General features: G+C 40.3%; 1 protein-coding gene across 4 annotated transcripts in view; it reads right to left on the bottom strand.

The window, feature by feature from the left end:
- Positions 1–17,125, bottom strand: part of MAP3K7CL (MAP3K7 C-terminal like) — a 45,623-nt gene that overhangs the window by 18,302 nt on the left and 10,196 nt on the right. For all 4 annotated transcript variants that reach the window (XM_040227684.1, XM_040227706.1, XM_040227692.1 and 1 more), the window contains one exon: positions 10,084–10,145. In XM_040227684.1, coding sequence (XP_040083618.1) covers positions 10,084–10,145 — 62 coding nt within the window. The remainder of the gene's footprint in view (positions 1–10,083; positions 10,146–17,125) is intronic.

The following is a 17,125-nucleotide window of genomic DNA, read 5'->3' as shown; positions in this document are numbered from 1 at the left end:
TTCTGCCTGACTCTTTTGCGGACCCCAAGGACTCTAGCCCATCAGGCTCCTCTGTCCTTGAGATTCTCCAGGCAAGAATACTGGCGTGAGTTGCCATTCCCTTCTCCAGGGATCTTCCCAACCCAGGGATCGAACCTGGGTCTCCCACATTCTTTCCCATCTGAGCCACCAGGGAAGCCCAATATCTAAGAAAGATGACTTAATTGTTATATAGGCTCTTCTGTCTAATCTTCTCTTCACAATATTCTTAAATATGTAAGCTATGTGTCTGACTAGGTTACAATCTCACTAATTTTATATTAGTAAATGAGAAATAATGAATTCCTTACTTGTGCCTCTCATCATATTCTTCAAGAAAATTGATTTCTTTAGGTGTCATATTTAGCAGTCTCATCCAAGATGCCAAAAAAATTCTAGAAAGTTCTACAAAATTCTATAAAATCTGACTGATAAATAAGATAACCCTTCCTATTTGTCATAAAGCCTTCTGAGTAGAGATCTTCTAAAGGAAATAAAATTCAAAGTAGATGTGGATGAAATGAACCTTTATGTGGAACATCTGTTGTGTTCTAATCTACGGAAATTAATCCAATAATTCTATTACGTAGTATCTTTCCCCACTGCCCCATGGACACATTCACAGCATAAACTCACCCTGTTGGAACCATTATGCTTTTTTACAGTGAAATAAATTGCAAAGTAGTGCCCAGGAGTATTACAGTACAACTCACCCCAGGAGATAAAGCCATCGCCAAAGGCATTCAGAACTCCTGGCTCCTCTAGTCCTAGAAATCACCAACCCCTCCTCAATTTTCACCTGCTACACTGGCAAATGACCAGGTGTAAGAGTAAGGGTAATGAAAGCAATTTATTCTGGGTACCCTTGCCAAGCTGCTATTAAATCACCTGTGCCCTGTTAAAGGATTTGCCTACTGGAAAGCCCTAAGACTCAACGCATCCTATTTCCTGCCCTTATGAACACTCATAAACTAGATTCAGCTCAGCCCATAAGCTGCCACATGGAGGTACCCGCACGATGAATTCAGCATAGCTACCTATGTGACAGCCAGAAAATTCTAGGACTGCATGCTTGCATGCCAAAAGGATACAGATGAGAGAAGTCACAGAAAGGGAGAAATGCCCTTCACTGCTATAGTTTAAAAGGAACACTGAAAATTACAGATAATAATTTTCTTAAGAGGCAAGAGGCCTGTTTTCCTCCTTGGCTTGCCAACATGAAATGCTTATATTAAAGGGGCAAGGTTTTAATGACTTCTTTTTTTATTGGCATTGTTTTTCTAAAAGCTTTTTTAAACTAATTTATTTAACTTTGTGGCTGCATTGCCTGGCATGTAGAATCTTAGTTCCCTGACCAGGGATCGAAAGTGTGCCCCCTGCATTGGAAATGAGGAGTCTTAACTATTGGGCCACCAGAAAAGTCCCTAGATTCATCTTTAAATTACTCAAATATATGTATCTTCTTGGTTTATCATGACTTTAAGAAAAAAAACTGTACCCTTAAAACTGATTAAGGTGATAATTTTTATGTGCTTTTACCACAATTTTTTAAAAAGTTAATGGAAAACAAAAAGTATCATTAGATCCTTCTGCTGGCCCCAACCCATCTTCCAAGCATCACTTGCAGGGTTCCTCATCTGAGACTCACTTTGTTCACACCCTATCTTTCTCTCCTTCCCAAATTTCTCCCCAGGGAATTAAAATTTCCCACCCCTTTATAACTTGAAACTGTGTACCACTAACCCAAATGTTGCTGGACAAACCAAAGTGCCCTCTGGTCCGCAGGACCCACTGTCTCTGGAATGGCATTTAACATCGATGGTCATTTACCCCATTTCAGGAAACTAATCCAAGAGTTTTCTAAGCACATATTGTTCTCACCCCAACAGGAGTTTACCTGATATAAAAACAGAACTACAGAGTAATGGGATGTGTGGCCCAGCATGACACAGCCCACTCTCACTGTTTCATGGTATAATGTGTGTGTGTGTGTGTGTGTGCGTCATACCATACGGCCTTCACCAAAAGTGAGTCTCTCTTCCCTTCTTATAAGCCCTCAAAATAGGAGACAATATTTAACCAACAGAGTTCACTGAATAAAGTGTTCGCCTGAGGAAATAGGTTCCTAAAATTCAAGCACAGGAATCAAGTTTCCAATTTTAAAATGGAGCTACTAGTAGGCTTACGTCAGGTGACATTTAAAACACTGGCACTCATGAATCAATCAGTCACACTTTGATTTAAGATACTATTTAGCATGTGCTCACATTAAAAAAAAAAACCTAAAAAATAATGTAAAAGAATGCCTGTAGTAACCAGATGAAAATAGCTATTAATTTCTTGGAATAATAACTAACACATTTTTAAAAAATTTTAAGTATAGTTGATTTATAATATTGTGTTGGTTTCAGATGTATACAGCAAAAGTGATTTGGTTATATAAGTGTACATATACATATATATATTCTTTTTCAGATTCTTTTCCATTATAGGTTATTACAATATATTGAATACGTATCCCTGTGCTATACAGTAAATTCTCATTTATCTATAACATTTTCATTTTTTATTTCAATTCTGTTTGCTTGATTTTGACTATTCTCTGTCAAGAGATTTTCATACTTATATTCCCATGCTAGGAATGGACAAGCAATAAATAAACTCCATGTTGACAGTGAATTTCTTTTCGCTTCATGAAGAGAAATTTTTCTTGTTACTTTCTCCACAGTTACCCTAAATTCTCCCTTGGTTTGGATGCATGAATTGCACATTCTTATTTAAAGAATGAAATATTGAATTTCAAAGAAAAGGAAGCCAAAGATACCCTATCTGAGTTAGGCACTTTGGGAAGGTCACATACACGCTGCTATATTCAAAATGGATAACCACCAAGGACTTCTTGTATAGCACAGGGAACTCAGCTCACTGTTACGTGCCAGCCTGGATGAGAGGGGAGTTTGGGGGAGAATGGATACATGTATATGTTCGGCTGAGTCCCTTCACTGCTCACCTGAAACTATCCCAAGACTGTCAACCAGTTATACCCCAATATAAAATAAAAGATTTAATTAAAAAAAATCCCAAGTATACAATCATTTGCAAAAAAAGAAAAAATTAAAAAAGGAAAAGAAAATGAAAACATAAAAGTATTTTTCGGGCACTAGAGCACAAACTCTGCAAAACTTCAGAAACAACTTTTCCGATACACTCAATATGTGGTTTCTGGTCTACTCACAACACAGCCAGTTCTAAGAAGGTTAAATTAAGACCTTCCCTCGACAGTGTCTCAAGCCAACGTTGAAACGCACTTTCCCAAGACACAGATTGGGGTTTGGATGAAGTCAGAGCCCCAGAGAAGGCAGTTCCTCCTCACCCCCATCCCTTCCCTCATCCTGCCGCTGCCTAAGGATAGAGTTTGCAAGGGCTTTAAATTACACGGCAGCGTGAGTGAACCACTACGATCTCTGGTATCCACCCCAATCATCAGGACCAATTTAACAAGATGAAGTAAGAGAGAAACCACAGGCTCCTGTTCCAAGAATGCTGGCTTGAGCCACACCATCCTAATCCATCGTTTTATAGCTAGCTCCTCCTGAAATGGACTCTCCTCTGGAAAGAGGCCCGTGGGAACGGACCAAGCCAAGCATCTCTCCACAAGGGGCAAAGCCAGCTTAAGCATTTCCGTTTTCTACTTGGCTTCTTCAAATACTACTGGCCCCATCCACTTAAAAAACGTAAGAATTTAATTTTCCTCTCCCAGCTTCCCACACAGAAGATATATTTAGAGAAATAAATATTCTACAGTTGCTGAGTAGACTTATTTATTCCTTCATTCTCCGTGTTATCTTTATTTTGGGGGTAGCACAGGGGGTGTCTGGCTTAAATTTTGTCTCATTTCAATGTCCCCAAATGAACAAGTGTAATTTGTCATAACTAAGTGGAAAACCACAGTCAGAACTAACTGCCATATTTGAAAACTCTTTTATCTTGGAACGGTAAATATTTTTTTTAATATTTTAAGAATTGACATTTCCATAGTATCTACATCATGGTCAAAGTCATCACTAAGTAATAATTATAGCATATCTTATATAATACATTATATCATTATATATTATATATGTATAATATTAAACACATAAAATTTTATATATTGTTATACATATATAATTTTACATTACACATAAATAAAATTTTATATATGTATAATATAACATTATATTATATAATATTGGAATGAAGGATATTTAGGTCAATTCTATCAACATAAGCAGTATTAAAGGGACAGATAAGTTGAGTGTCCCAAATGTTTCTGAGAATGCATAGCCTAAAAACTGGGCTACTCAGAAAATAATAATAATAAAGGTATCATTGTAAAGCTCCAAGTTATCTATATATGTTTTCTGTGTAGTCACAGCAGCCAAAAAAAAAAAAGTAGCTGTAATATACTTTTTAATACATGCGTGAGAGAGAAAATGGCAGAACTTTTTTTAGTGCTTTATCTGGATGTTCAAGAGCAGTGTAGTAGAATCCTGGAATGTTCGTCATCCATCTTATACCATCTTTGTTTGCCAGACAGCAAGTGATATACTGATGCAAGACCTAAAAGAAGTTTCAGGAGAGACTACTAGGATAACAAGACACTATAGTACACAACCAAAGCTAAGAAATTGGTTATTTGTGGAGGTGACATCAGTTTCTGGACTTACCAAACTCTGTCTGAGAAAAAAGCAAGTTCAATGTGTACCGCGGAGACACCTGTTACTGTCTACTCAGATTAGATGGGAGGACTTTAGAAGGGATTGAAACTATTGCTCAATTTGGTTTGGAAAAAAAAAAAAAAGTCATTGTTTTCCAAATATCTTAAAGGAGAGGCCATCTCTATTCCTAACTCAAAAATCCAAAGAGATGCTTCTCTCATTTCATTTTACACATATGAAGATGCTAGTACTTCAATAGTTCATTCAATAAACAATTTCACTAAAGCAGGAAATTAACATTAATTGAGCAACTATTTTGCCAAGCACTGTGCTATATCTATTCGTCATCTCATTTAATTTGCAAAATGATATGAGATATTTTATCTACTTTGCAGATCAAAAAAGTGAGGTTTGGGACTTCCCTGGCAGTAGTGTTTAACATCTCGGGGTTTCCAATGCAGGGGATGTGGGTTCGATCCCTGGATAGGGAACTAAGATCTCACATGGCCCATGGCATGGCCCCAAAAAAAAGAGACAAAAACTGAAAGAAAAAAAAAACAGTGAGGTTTACAGAAAGGAAATAACACGTTCCAAATTACTAAACTAGTAGATGGGGAGCTATGGTCCAAATTCAGGTCAGCCTGATGCCACTGTGCATACCCCAGTGTCACTGCCCTTAACAAGTTTATTACAATCTAGTTGTTGGCATGTCCTCCACCTGATTATAAAAGCATAATCTTCCCAAGGTAATAAAGACCACAGAGCTTAGCTTTGGGTCTTCCATAGGTCAAACTACAATCTCCAAAACATAACAACGTGGTTAAATTTTACTAACAAGATTAATTTGGTTCTGACCAGACCCTGGGACTGTTAAAGGATTGTGCCATCCTTCAGAAAAGAGAGGCAGGTCAGTCACGGCCTCTTCTTCAAATAAAAGGAAACAGAGGCCTAAAGAAAAGTCATGGTTTTCATTCATTCTGACAAGTGGACATAGAGTTGAACCTCCTTTCTTTTGACAGTATGGTCTAAACTAGCTCTGCCCAAACACTGCCCCTAATGGACACGGAGAATTTAGAAACCAAGTTCCAGGAAAGGAATCCACACAAAATAGAATCAACCTACCATCTGCCACTGGGCTGCGGCCTATATAGAGTTGCTCATTTTAACACCTACCTTACCCCCAAGGTCTCTTGCCCAACGTTTCGCATTAATAGAGACATCAAGAGAAATGTTTGTCACTGCTATTCTTGCCCAGGGCTTTTTTTGGCTTCTGTGAAAATAGAAGCACCATGAATTACATGCTCAAACATGTCCAGATTCTTGGCAAAGCAACTGAAAAATCTTGGGGGTCAAATTGGTGGTAGAGTAACTACCAAATACTTTATAGCTGCATTTTATAAACTATGAAAGAGAGTGTAATGGACATCTGAAAGTCAGAACAGATTTTACAAGTCTGTTCTACAACCACAGTATAGCAACCTCACAAATCAAACATTCTCCACCTCTCAATGTAATTTAAGCAGCCCATAGGTTCTGCCACAGTTGAAAAGAAAAAAATGTTACCTAGATTCAGAATCAGAGATCTAGTCAGAAATAGCAAATTTATGTAGACCAAAATTTGACTCACGTGTTTCATCCTTAAAGCGGAGACATAAGAGTTTACACAAGTGTTGTAAGGATCAAATGAGATCATTTGTGGCGACACACCCTTTGTCCAAGCGACACTCAGTGTGCATGAGTGGGATTTAAATGCAGAGAGCAGGGCTAGCAATCATCAGCTAGCATCAGTGATTTTTCATATTTATAAGGCTCTAGGGCTTCCCTCGGAGAAGGCAATGGCACCCCACTCCAGCACTCTTGCCTGGAAAATCCCATGGATGGAGGAGCCTGGTAGGCTGCAGTCCATGGGGTTGCTAAGAGTCGGACACGACTGAGCGACTTCCCTTTCATTTTTCACTTTCATGCATTGGAGAAGGAAATGGCAACCCACTCCAGTGTTCTTGCCTGGAGAATCCCAGGGACGGGGGAGCCTGGTGGGCTGCCGTCTCTGGGGTCGCACAGAGTCAGACAAGACTGAAGCGACTTAGCAGCAGCAGCAGCAAGGCTTCCCTGGTGGCTCAGATAGTAAAGAATCTGCCTGCAGTACAGGAGGCCTGGGTTAGATCGCTGGGTTGGGGAGATTTCCTGAAGAAGAGAATGGCTACCCACTCCAGTATTCTTGCCTGGAGAATTCCATGGACGGAGGTGCCTAGCAGTTTACAGTCCATAGGGTCACAAAGAGTCAGAAACTTTCACTTACACTTTTTCAGAGACAAGTAAGAGTCAGTTCATCCTCAAGCAAACAACCACAAAGCACTCATATACCTCTGTAACCTAACTTTTATTCTTCAGTAGAGGATTATGATGGTCGGTAAAATTCCAAGAGCCATTATTATGTGATGAAAGCACAAGGAACTGACTGTAAAGACAGCCTGCTCCACGGAATCGATGGTTCCTTTCATACATAAAGCATTTTTATTGCTTTCAATATAGAGACTTTCTGCTGCAGAGTGGCTTAAATTTATATGCTTATGCTAAGCATAGGAATAAGAATGTGCTTTCAGATATAGCTTTGAGTTAACTTTCCCCTCTCAATCCTTACCTTCTTATATTTTATCACTCATACCCTAGAGTGTACAATAAAGGTAACAGACAACAAGTCTTAGACAGAGGCAACCCTAACCAAATGGCTTGACTAATGGTAAATGTTTATAACAAACTCAGTCAGATCCTTCACCCAAAAAATAAGCCCTCACTTAAGTGCTTTTAGTTGTACTGCTGGGAATATTCTCTCTAGTCATGAAGTGGTAAAACAATACTATAGGGACTTCCCTGATGGTGCAGTGGTTAATTAAGACTTTGCCTTCCAACGCAGGGTGTGTGGGTTTGACCCCTGGTCAGGGAGCTAAGATCTTGCGTGCCTCATGGCCAAAGAAACAAAATATAAAACAGAAGTAATATTGTAATAAATCCAGTAAAGACTTTTAAAATGTTCCACATCAAAAACTCTTTAAAAAAAAGAAAAAGCAAGGCCATATTTTAGGGTGGGAAAGTTGGGGGGTGTGAAAGTTGAGGGGTGGGAAAGTTGGGGGTATCATAACCCCTGAAGCAGAAGACAGCCTTCAACTGACTAATTCATTAAAGCTCAATGAAGATGAAATAGTCTCACTGGATTAAATAATTAAATAGACTTAATTTCTAATATATGTCAAATGGGATTAAAGCTGTAAAATTCAAATGGATCTTGCAATACTTTAACAGAAGAATTATCTGGATAACTTCCAGGGGTGCTATGAATCCTGCGAAGAATGATCCACGAGTCAGAGAAGACCATTAATGTTCCCAAAGGAAAAAAAACTGTCAATACAAAAAAGCAGAATTCACGATCCACACTATTGATGGGGGAATAAGAATCTGAACACACTTTTATTTTCAAAATATGTTAACTCCTTAATTTCAGCTGACTCCTATGATAATAAGATAGCTTTGAGGTAGCAGTAAAATAAAGGAAAAAAGCTGTGACTGGGGAAAAAAATAGTTATTATTTTGCAATCCCAACTACACCATGAGTAGCACATACCCAGGCCTCTGGAAGGACAGAACCTAAGCAAGGGGGGCTGGATGTCATGTGAACATCCCAGACTGGAAAGCAGAGGAACGGCTGAGCTGTCCTCCATGATGAGAAGAGAGGTTGGGGGGTGGGGTTATATTTCAGGAATCAGGAGAGCTGGGTGGAAGATCCTACATGGGGACGGGAGAGGAAGGAGGTACTGTAGGTAATAGCTGCAGAAAACATTTTAGAGGAGAATGGAGCTGTCTTTTGACAGCTGTGTGGTCATAACCTCCCACCTCCTGGACCACCTTCAGTAATCTCTACATTATTGATATGGCTCTGTTGGCAGGCTTTCTATTGGAGGCCTGGAACGATGCCCAGGACTGTGCAGAGATGAGGTCAGGGCTCCTCCAGGAGGTCTGATCACACCTGATATTGGCCCATGTTGGGTCAGCACCACGTCTAGTCAACATATACCCATGATGGGTACATTTTCAGGGACCACCCCAGCAGTGGAGCACCACTCTTCAGACCCAACCTAGGTGCTTCCAGATCACAAAAAAAGGACCCTATCTCGGGTTGCACAGGGCTCATTCTTGGTTCTTTCCACCTCTGTCAAGGGCTGTTCTGGTCCAGGGGTCCCAAATTCAAATGACATTAGGATACCAGGCACATCCACAAATGGGAAAACTGCCAAGTATAAGTCAAGGAGAAACATCAGCTGGGAACTAACTGGAGGTGATGGACCCCCTGCCCCCATCAAAGATTTCCAGAATTGGTATTTAGAGGAAAAAAAAAAGTGGTGACTAAACAAATATCTGTAACGGGATTCCAGACCCCTACTAGACTGGTCTAAATGTGACTGCAAAGTGAAGTACTCAAGAGAACATCTGACCCAAAGCCGGTATCCAGTATTTTCAGCAGAACCTCTTCCTAAAGTCATCTTTCTGAAATCAGCATATATCATCTGAAGAAAATTAATGTGTCATAATTATTTGCTCCTTCCAAATAATTCTGGTGTATTAAAAGAGGATATCTTTGATAGATCACCCATAAATCATGCATACGAAATATCAGGTTGGCCAAAAAGTTCATTATGGTTTTCCATAAGTACATAAAGTATTCAGAAGATTTAACTTAAAATAATTACATTTATTAAGAATTCTCAGAGAACTTGGGAGGAGACAAGGGTGGAGTTGAGAAATGAAAATTATTCTGAATCTTACCACACATGGCAAATCCCTCTTGTAGTTTATCACTAAATCACCAATCCACCATGGGCCAAAACTGCAATGGCCCAGAAACATCCACAGGTAAGGAGAGCAGGGCCCAGACCATCCCCACGCTCCAAAACTCCTTCAAAGGAGGAGCTTGCTATAACAACTTAGAGGGGAGGGAAAGGGTGGGAGGTGGGAGGGAGGTTCACGAAGGAGGGGACATATGTACATCTGTAGCTAACTCACGCTGATATATGGCAGAAATGAAACCAACGTTGTAAAGCAATTATCCTTCAGTTAAAATAAATAATTTTTTTTTAATGTAGGAACTTGTTTATACCCTGAGTTCTTAATATTCTGGTGCTATAGCCAGATAAACAGACAGGGACATTACCTGAGAGTTCATGACTGTGGAGTCCTAGTAACACAGACCTTGATGATGTGAAATCTCCACTCTGTCTACAAATCAGTCTTTCCCAATTAGACGACTTTTCTATTCACTATATTTTACGAAACTAAGGAGGAAAAGTGAAAGACTCTATAGAAAAACGCTTACCTGTAGTTGCTGCTCTAATTCTGGAAAGTCCAGAGGAATGGTATCTTCAGGTGGTGTATCATCTAAAATATGAAAATAAAAATTCTTCACTATGAGAGCCCTTTCTCTAGGGAGAGTTGTCCTGCTGTTACCATCTTTGGACCTTTAAACATCAGTTAGGGACAGAAAGAATGCAGAAGGCAATTTTGCTCATTTTTGGTACACTGTGCTCTCTCTGTCCCCAAATTTTCCAAGCAGAATCCTCAAATGCTCAGTCTGGTAGTTCCCCAATGAAGCACTGCTTGTCTTTCAATACTCTGACGTTAGCCAAAACCAAAAAATATGATATGCAGGAAAGTGCTTTATTTAATAAGGTGATAATGAGGTGGCCAGGACAACTGCAAGAGAACAGAAGAATGTGTGAGTGAAAAAGAGAAGTGTTACTTCTGCCTTGAAAGACTCCAAGCGTGGCCAGCTTTGATGGGTTTGCCCTCTGCCCTTACCACAACCCACTGCCCTTAATGCAGGAGAGTCCACAACTCTCCACTGGCTACCCTCCACTGGCTGGCGGCAATAGGCAGGTGTTGGGACTTCCCCAGTGGCCCCGTGCTGAGAATCCACCTTCCAATGCAGGGGATGTGGGCTCAATCCCTGGTCAAGGAATTAAGACCCCACATGCCAAAGGGGCCAACTAAGCCCATGACACAATGACAAAGCCCATGCAGTGCAACTAGGGAAAGCCCAAACACCACGAGGAAGACTCGGTACAGCCAAAAACATTAAAAACAGGCAGGTGCTGCTGGATCAAAAGGTGGTTCACAGAAGCATCAGAGGAAACCGGATAAGCTTACCCACATCTCTTCAAGAATCTGCTGCTGCTATCCTTGCCATAGCAATAAGGCTAACCTCCTCAGACAAAGACTATGGGAATTGTACCAGGCAATCACTGGGCAGGAGGAAAGGTTTTCTACAGCAGAATTTCTGAAAGAATTCATGCCAGTTGGATTCACATGGCAAGAAAAACTGTGCATAGAGCCAGAAGAAAGTGCTTCTCAAGAATAATATGACCTTGAAGTAGAGCGTTTTGTCCCTCACTAGGAAGTTTAAAAGAGTTATGGGATCTAGAGTAGTGAGTAGCTATTGGTGTTCATTCTATTATTCTGTACAGATACAAACAGAACTTTTGGGGACTTTCCTGGCACTCCAGTGGTTAAGACTCTGAGCTTCCAATGCAGGGGGTACAGGTTCCATCCCTGGTCTGAGAACTAAGATCCCACAAGTCTTGAGGTGTGGATAAAAATAATTAATACATAAAATATAAATGAACAAAAAATGAGAAAATTCTGAACAGAAAAAATATTTTTTTAAAAAAAGATAGTAGTGGTTCCAGTTGAGGCTTAACTAAGCAATTTTAGCATTAATAAAGACTGTCTTTAAAGGTTTTCTAAAAAAAGAACATACTTCTGACCTTTAGCCGTGGTTTGAAAGGACAGCCCTCTTGTCAGCAGAACCTCTGTACCTCTGGCCCTGTGGGTCCACTCACCATTCATTTCCAGTCCTCTCCTCACTGACAACACCTACCCCAGGTATGACTATGAGAATAAGATGCAATACAGGTGAAACAAATAACTGAAAAGCCAAGTCTATTTTAAATTATAAGAAAGAAGGATCCTGGGTTTTTTTTATGTTCTCACTACCATAACCAAATTCATTTATAAAAACCGTTGAAGCTCTGTTTGAAACTCGAGAAGGGATATGGGCCATACACAACGCAAAAGCCAGCATCCTCTATCCACTTCTTGACAGCACAATCCAAATAAAATGCAGTAGACAGAGTGTGGGCTTCCCTTGTGGCTCAGCTGGTAAAGAATCCTCCTGCAATGTGGGAGACCTGGGTTTGATCCCTGGGTTGGAAGATCCCCTGGAGAAGGGAAAGGCTATCCACTCCAGTATTCTGGCCTGGAGAATTCCATGGAATGTCTAGTCCATGGTGTCGCAAAGAGTCGGACAAAACTAAGTGACTTTCACTTTCATCCAGAAGAGTTCCGAGTTTCTGAGGAATTACATTTCCTCCAAGGCACCAAATATAATCACCAGAAAGATGATTCAAACAAGCACAGGATTCATTCCTGCAAAATGCCTCAAGACCATCTGGTACATTTTATCCAAGAGTAGTATAAACAACAACGAAAGTATAACAATACCCCCACTTGAGTGGCTTCAGCCAGTAACAATGTGGTACCAATTGTGAATTTCTCTGCGCCTGTACCTACCAGACAATGCCCCCATGTTCACTGATACTATGCAGCTTCAGAGGGCAAGTAGAAATGGGGGGACCTTCTTCCCCAGACCCTCGCTGCAGGCTGGAGGGCCATCTCACCTTGAAAAGAGGACAGTCAATCCCCTGGTCCTTCGAATGGACTCTTCCTACTCAGAAGTGACAACTTCTGCCCAATATTTTGTGACTTTTTCAATCCATCTCATCATTCACAAAGAATTGGGCAATAAACAGGGTTTTTTAAAAAAGAAATAGTCCTTATTTCTATTGACTCTTTGGAGGTAGCCTTTATTATAAAACTTATCGTTTGTAAAACAGATTTTGGTTTAAGGTGCATTTAAATTGACTTCAATAAAACTTCAATAACTCAAAGAGGAAAGTGTTAGTCGCTCAGTCATGTCCAACTCTTTGTGATCCCATGGACTGTAGCCTGCCAGACTCCTCTGTCCATGGAATTCTCCAAGCAAGAATACTGAAGTGGGTAGCCATTCCCTTCTCCAGGGGATCTTCCCAACCCAGGGTGCAAACCCAGGCCTCCTGACTGCAGGCAGATTCTTTACTGTCTGAGCCACCAGGGAAGCCCCGCACAGAGATTAAACATCAATAATAACCCAAATCATGATTATTTCAGTTCATTGAGCTCAAGGCCAGCAACACTGTTTGGCATGGGTAAATGGGAACCTATTCTACTTTGGCACCCCAACCCAAATAAGTCATAGATGAGCAGGCACTTGTTAGGAGAAACCACTCCTATGAAGTACCAGAGTAGATAGTGCACTCTAGAATTCTAGAAGACAAGCCAGGAATGGAACTCAAGGCTTCCTGGGACTTAATCCACCTTGTTCCCTGTGAAATCACGCTGCTTCCTGCTTAACTATAAAAAGGGGAGAGGGGAATTATTCATCTTTATTATCATAGTAAACAGCAAATATCTGGTGTGACTCAGAATTAATAAAGCCCATTATAAAAGTCTGTCATTATTGATACTCACACCGTATATAATAGAAGCACATATATGGGACCAAGTTGACAATTTTGCAGATAAGTAAAGGCTTAAGATTGAATTCCTAGAGTTGGAAAAAAAAAAAAGTCTGATTGATTGACATAGAAATAAATACATAAAAAATATTTCAGAAAATAAAGGCAAGATTTTTGTTAAGGAATGGGTCAGGTTGGATTAATCCAAGCAGGAAATGGCAGTGGAAACAAGAAAACCAAAGACAGATGTAAGGAATTGGCTGTGTTTGAAAGCCAGTCCTGTATTTCACTGCCTGATGCCATCTGGTTTAGCTGGCATCCCTGCCAGCCAGAAATTTCAGGGCTTGCAAAGCTGCTTACAAAGCTGCTCCAAGTTGATGTGTGGTGTGTTTACTTTTAAACAGTGGCTGCCTTCTCTGACTGGTTTTAAAAATAGGCAAATATTCTAAAAGCAGAATAATGAATCACTGGATCGGGCCAAAATGAAAGAAGAAAAATGACTCAGGCAGACTAGTAGCACAGCTGTTCCACAAACATTTGGCCAAATCATTGTAAAACATTTTGACAGTGATATCAGATCAGAGTTCGTAAGTGCAGTTAGGTTTGTTTTGACAATTCCAGAAGCACAAAGTAGAGTGTATAGTAGCTATGTAAGACACCACCTTGGCAAATTTGGCTTTTGTTTAAAAAAAAAAAAAAAGAAAAGAAAAGGAGAGTAGCTGCTCGATATGTGTATAATGTGATAAAAATCAGAATGCAAGTATATCTTTTAAAATGTATTTATTTACCAAATATTTATTGAATACCTATTATATTCAAGGCAGGGACTGAGGTTCTGTGCTCAACTGGCACATCACTTTATCACATTTTTAATGCACTAAGAAAATAATTCATAGGCTTCCTTTTCAAAATGGCACTGTGGGCTTGATGGATCAAGCAAAATGTAGCCCCAGGAATTTATAAAAGGATGAAAGATAAAGGAAAGAATGAAAGAGACATTTTTTTTTTAATAAACAGATGTTCACTGCCTGTTTTGCAAGCACAATGTGACTAAGTCAATGGTACTTAAGATAGAACTTTCTGATTGGTATCCCAACCATTATGACATACCATAGTACATTTTATGATGGGCTTGTCTAAGCATCTATTTAGCAGCTGTTGGATTGCTTTGGTGGTTATTCTGTTTCAGATTTCCTTAAATTGTCTGCTCTGTGATTCTCCATGAATGGGATAAGTAAGACCCATTGGGTCTGTAACCCAAATCCTCGCTGATATTTAGTAATTAGAGCTATGCGGCCGGAGCTCTCAGAGAATGCTGCAGCTGGAAGGGACTGGGCAATCATCTGGTCCCAGATTCTCAGAGCGGAGCTGAAGACAAAGGGCCCCAAGAAGGGCAAGGAGTCTCATAAGCGCTGTCGCCCCACCCAGGGCTCTTCTCATGCTGCCCTGCGCTGCTTCGCCTTCTGCTCCAGAGTTTCCCATACCTTTGTACTTCATGAGCCAGGAACACATTCCCCAAAACACTGGGAATCATGCCCTTGTGTGTGGGGTGTGTGTGTGTCACTCAGTTGTGTCTGACTCTGCAACCCCATGGACAGTAGCCACCAGGCTCCTCTGGGGACCTTCCCAATGCAGGGATGGAACCCAGGCCTCCTCTTTGTAAGCCATCTGAGCCACCATGGAAGCCCCACGACAACAATAACATTGGATAAACTTAGCTTTATAGACACACATAATCACACACACACACTACCATGTTCTTATTTCTTTTAACCTCAGAGAGGAAAACTTCATCAAAACCAAAGCATGTCTATGAACCAATGTTTGAGAACAACTGCTCTAGACAACATCTTGACTGGACTCTGGAGTCAACCATCTCCCCTTACCCCCCAACCCCTGTGCCTCCAATCCTACATACAACTAAGTCTTATCTAGCCTTCCAAACTCTAAATCCTTGGTAAAACAAGTGTAGCTCTCCACCCAGAGAAGATGACCTCAGGAGAGGAAGAAGTCACATTCAGAGAATATTCCCAAGCCTCACTCCACCCCCCAACCAAGAAGCTGAGAGACAGCTGGCATAGAATCCATTCAATGCATCTACACGTCTGGCAGTCAGAGCCGGCTTCCTGGGAATGCACCCGTACAATCGCAATTGCTCTTCACCCAGGCGATCCACACTTGGCTTAATGATCTGGGTAGGCTGTCTTGAAATTCTTAGTAATTTTTGAGCAAAGAGCCCCAGAATTTTTGCGCTGTGGCTCCACAAATTGTTGTCCTACCTACAGGACAATCCCTGGTGCTGGTGCCCAGGAGACTGTCTTTCAAGATACATCAGGGGCAAGCTCACGCTAGAGAGGCAAGGTTTGGGTGGTGCCCACAGTACAGAGGTTCATCAGAAACCTTTCCCGGTGACCGTTTGCCTGTGAAGACTCCTAACCACTAAGGACGTGGGTCAGTGCCCCTCGGTAGGATAGACAGACCTGCACTTGAATCTCGAGTTGGCCACTCTTTAAGTGGTGAGAGCGGAAGATCAACATCTCTTGGAGACTCAGTTTTCTCCTCTGCAAAATGGGTGTGACATTCTCTGTCTCAGAAATGTATTATGAGTAAAGGAATTCATATGTCAATCATTTAGCCTAAAGCCTAGCACCTAGGAAATAATCAGTAGTAATAATGAATGCTTGATAGGATCGTGTTTACTTTCCACCTTTTCACCATAAACTCAGCCAAAGTTATAACGGCGAGAGAAGGGGTGTGTGTGTGTGTGCATGTGTGTGTGTGCGCATGCAGGCATGTGTGAGTATATGTATAATGGTGAGGATCAAGGGTATTATCTTCATCATCTGAATAATCCAAAGAGAACAGGTAAGATCAAGAACACCGACTCTAATTACTGAATTAGAGTAATTCAGTACTCTACGTAATTTAACTCACCCTATGCCAAGTTAAAGATTTCCCTGGTGTGGCCATAACTTTGGATCTTTAAGGTTTAATCTCTTCATTCAAATCTGAATTGTAAAAGGGTTTCTCTTTACTTCCCTATCAAAGCAAATATTATACACAATAATGTTTAAAAAAATTTTTAACTTACACATGAAAAGTCTTTTGAGTACTTTCATTTGAAATCTAAATAAAGATTCACATTATTTTTAGAAATAAATAAATGACATAGGGCAGCCAACTCACATTACTAATACATCAAAAACCTATTTTAAGATTTATAGATAGCTTGGTTCTTATTAGAGCATCATATCATTTTGAAACACTTCATCCTTTTTTTAAACTTTGTTTTCTGCTTGTTAAACAGTAGAGATGAGACTGTTTTAATACACATTGAATTTTCAGGGCCCATAAAATTAGGACTAGAAATACGGATATGGATAAAGGTACAGCTTTGGTATGATACCTAATAGGTTGTCAATTAGTAAAAATCACCATGTTACTTTAACCAGTACCTAAAACTATCAGGCAAACAAGATCATATATCAAATAGACTGAGTGATGTTTCTCTGCACGGAGAGACCTTTTTAAGTTTAAACATAGATTTTATGTTTCTATGAAACACTCATCTAGTCACCATTATTGTAGCTATCATTTTGTGAATCTTACTGATTTATCCCTTTGTAAGAATTTTTGGACTTACTTAGCTTAGAAACGGGCTTCCCTGGTGGCTCAGACAGTAAAGTTTCTGTCTGCAATGCTGGAGACCCAGGTTCAATCCCTGGGTCAGGAAAATCCCCTGGAGAAGGCAGTGGCAACCCATTCCAGTACTCTTGCCTGGAAAATCCATGGACAGAGGAGCTTGGT

Source organism: Oryx dammah, unplaced genomic scaffold (assembly GCF_014754425.2).
Source record: "Oryx dammah isolate SB20612 unplaced genomic scaffold, SCBI_Odam_1.1 HiC_scaffold_2, whole genome shotgun sequence".
Taxonomy (NCBI): domain Eukaryota; kingdom Metazoa; phylum Chordata; class Mammalia; order Artiodactyla; family Bovidae; genus Oryx; species Oryx dammah.
This window is presented reverse-complemented; position numbering and strand designations above follow the sequence as displayed.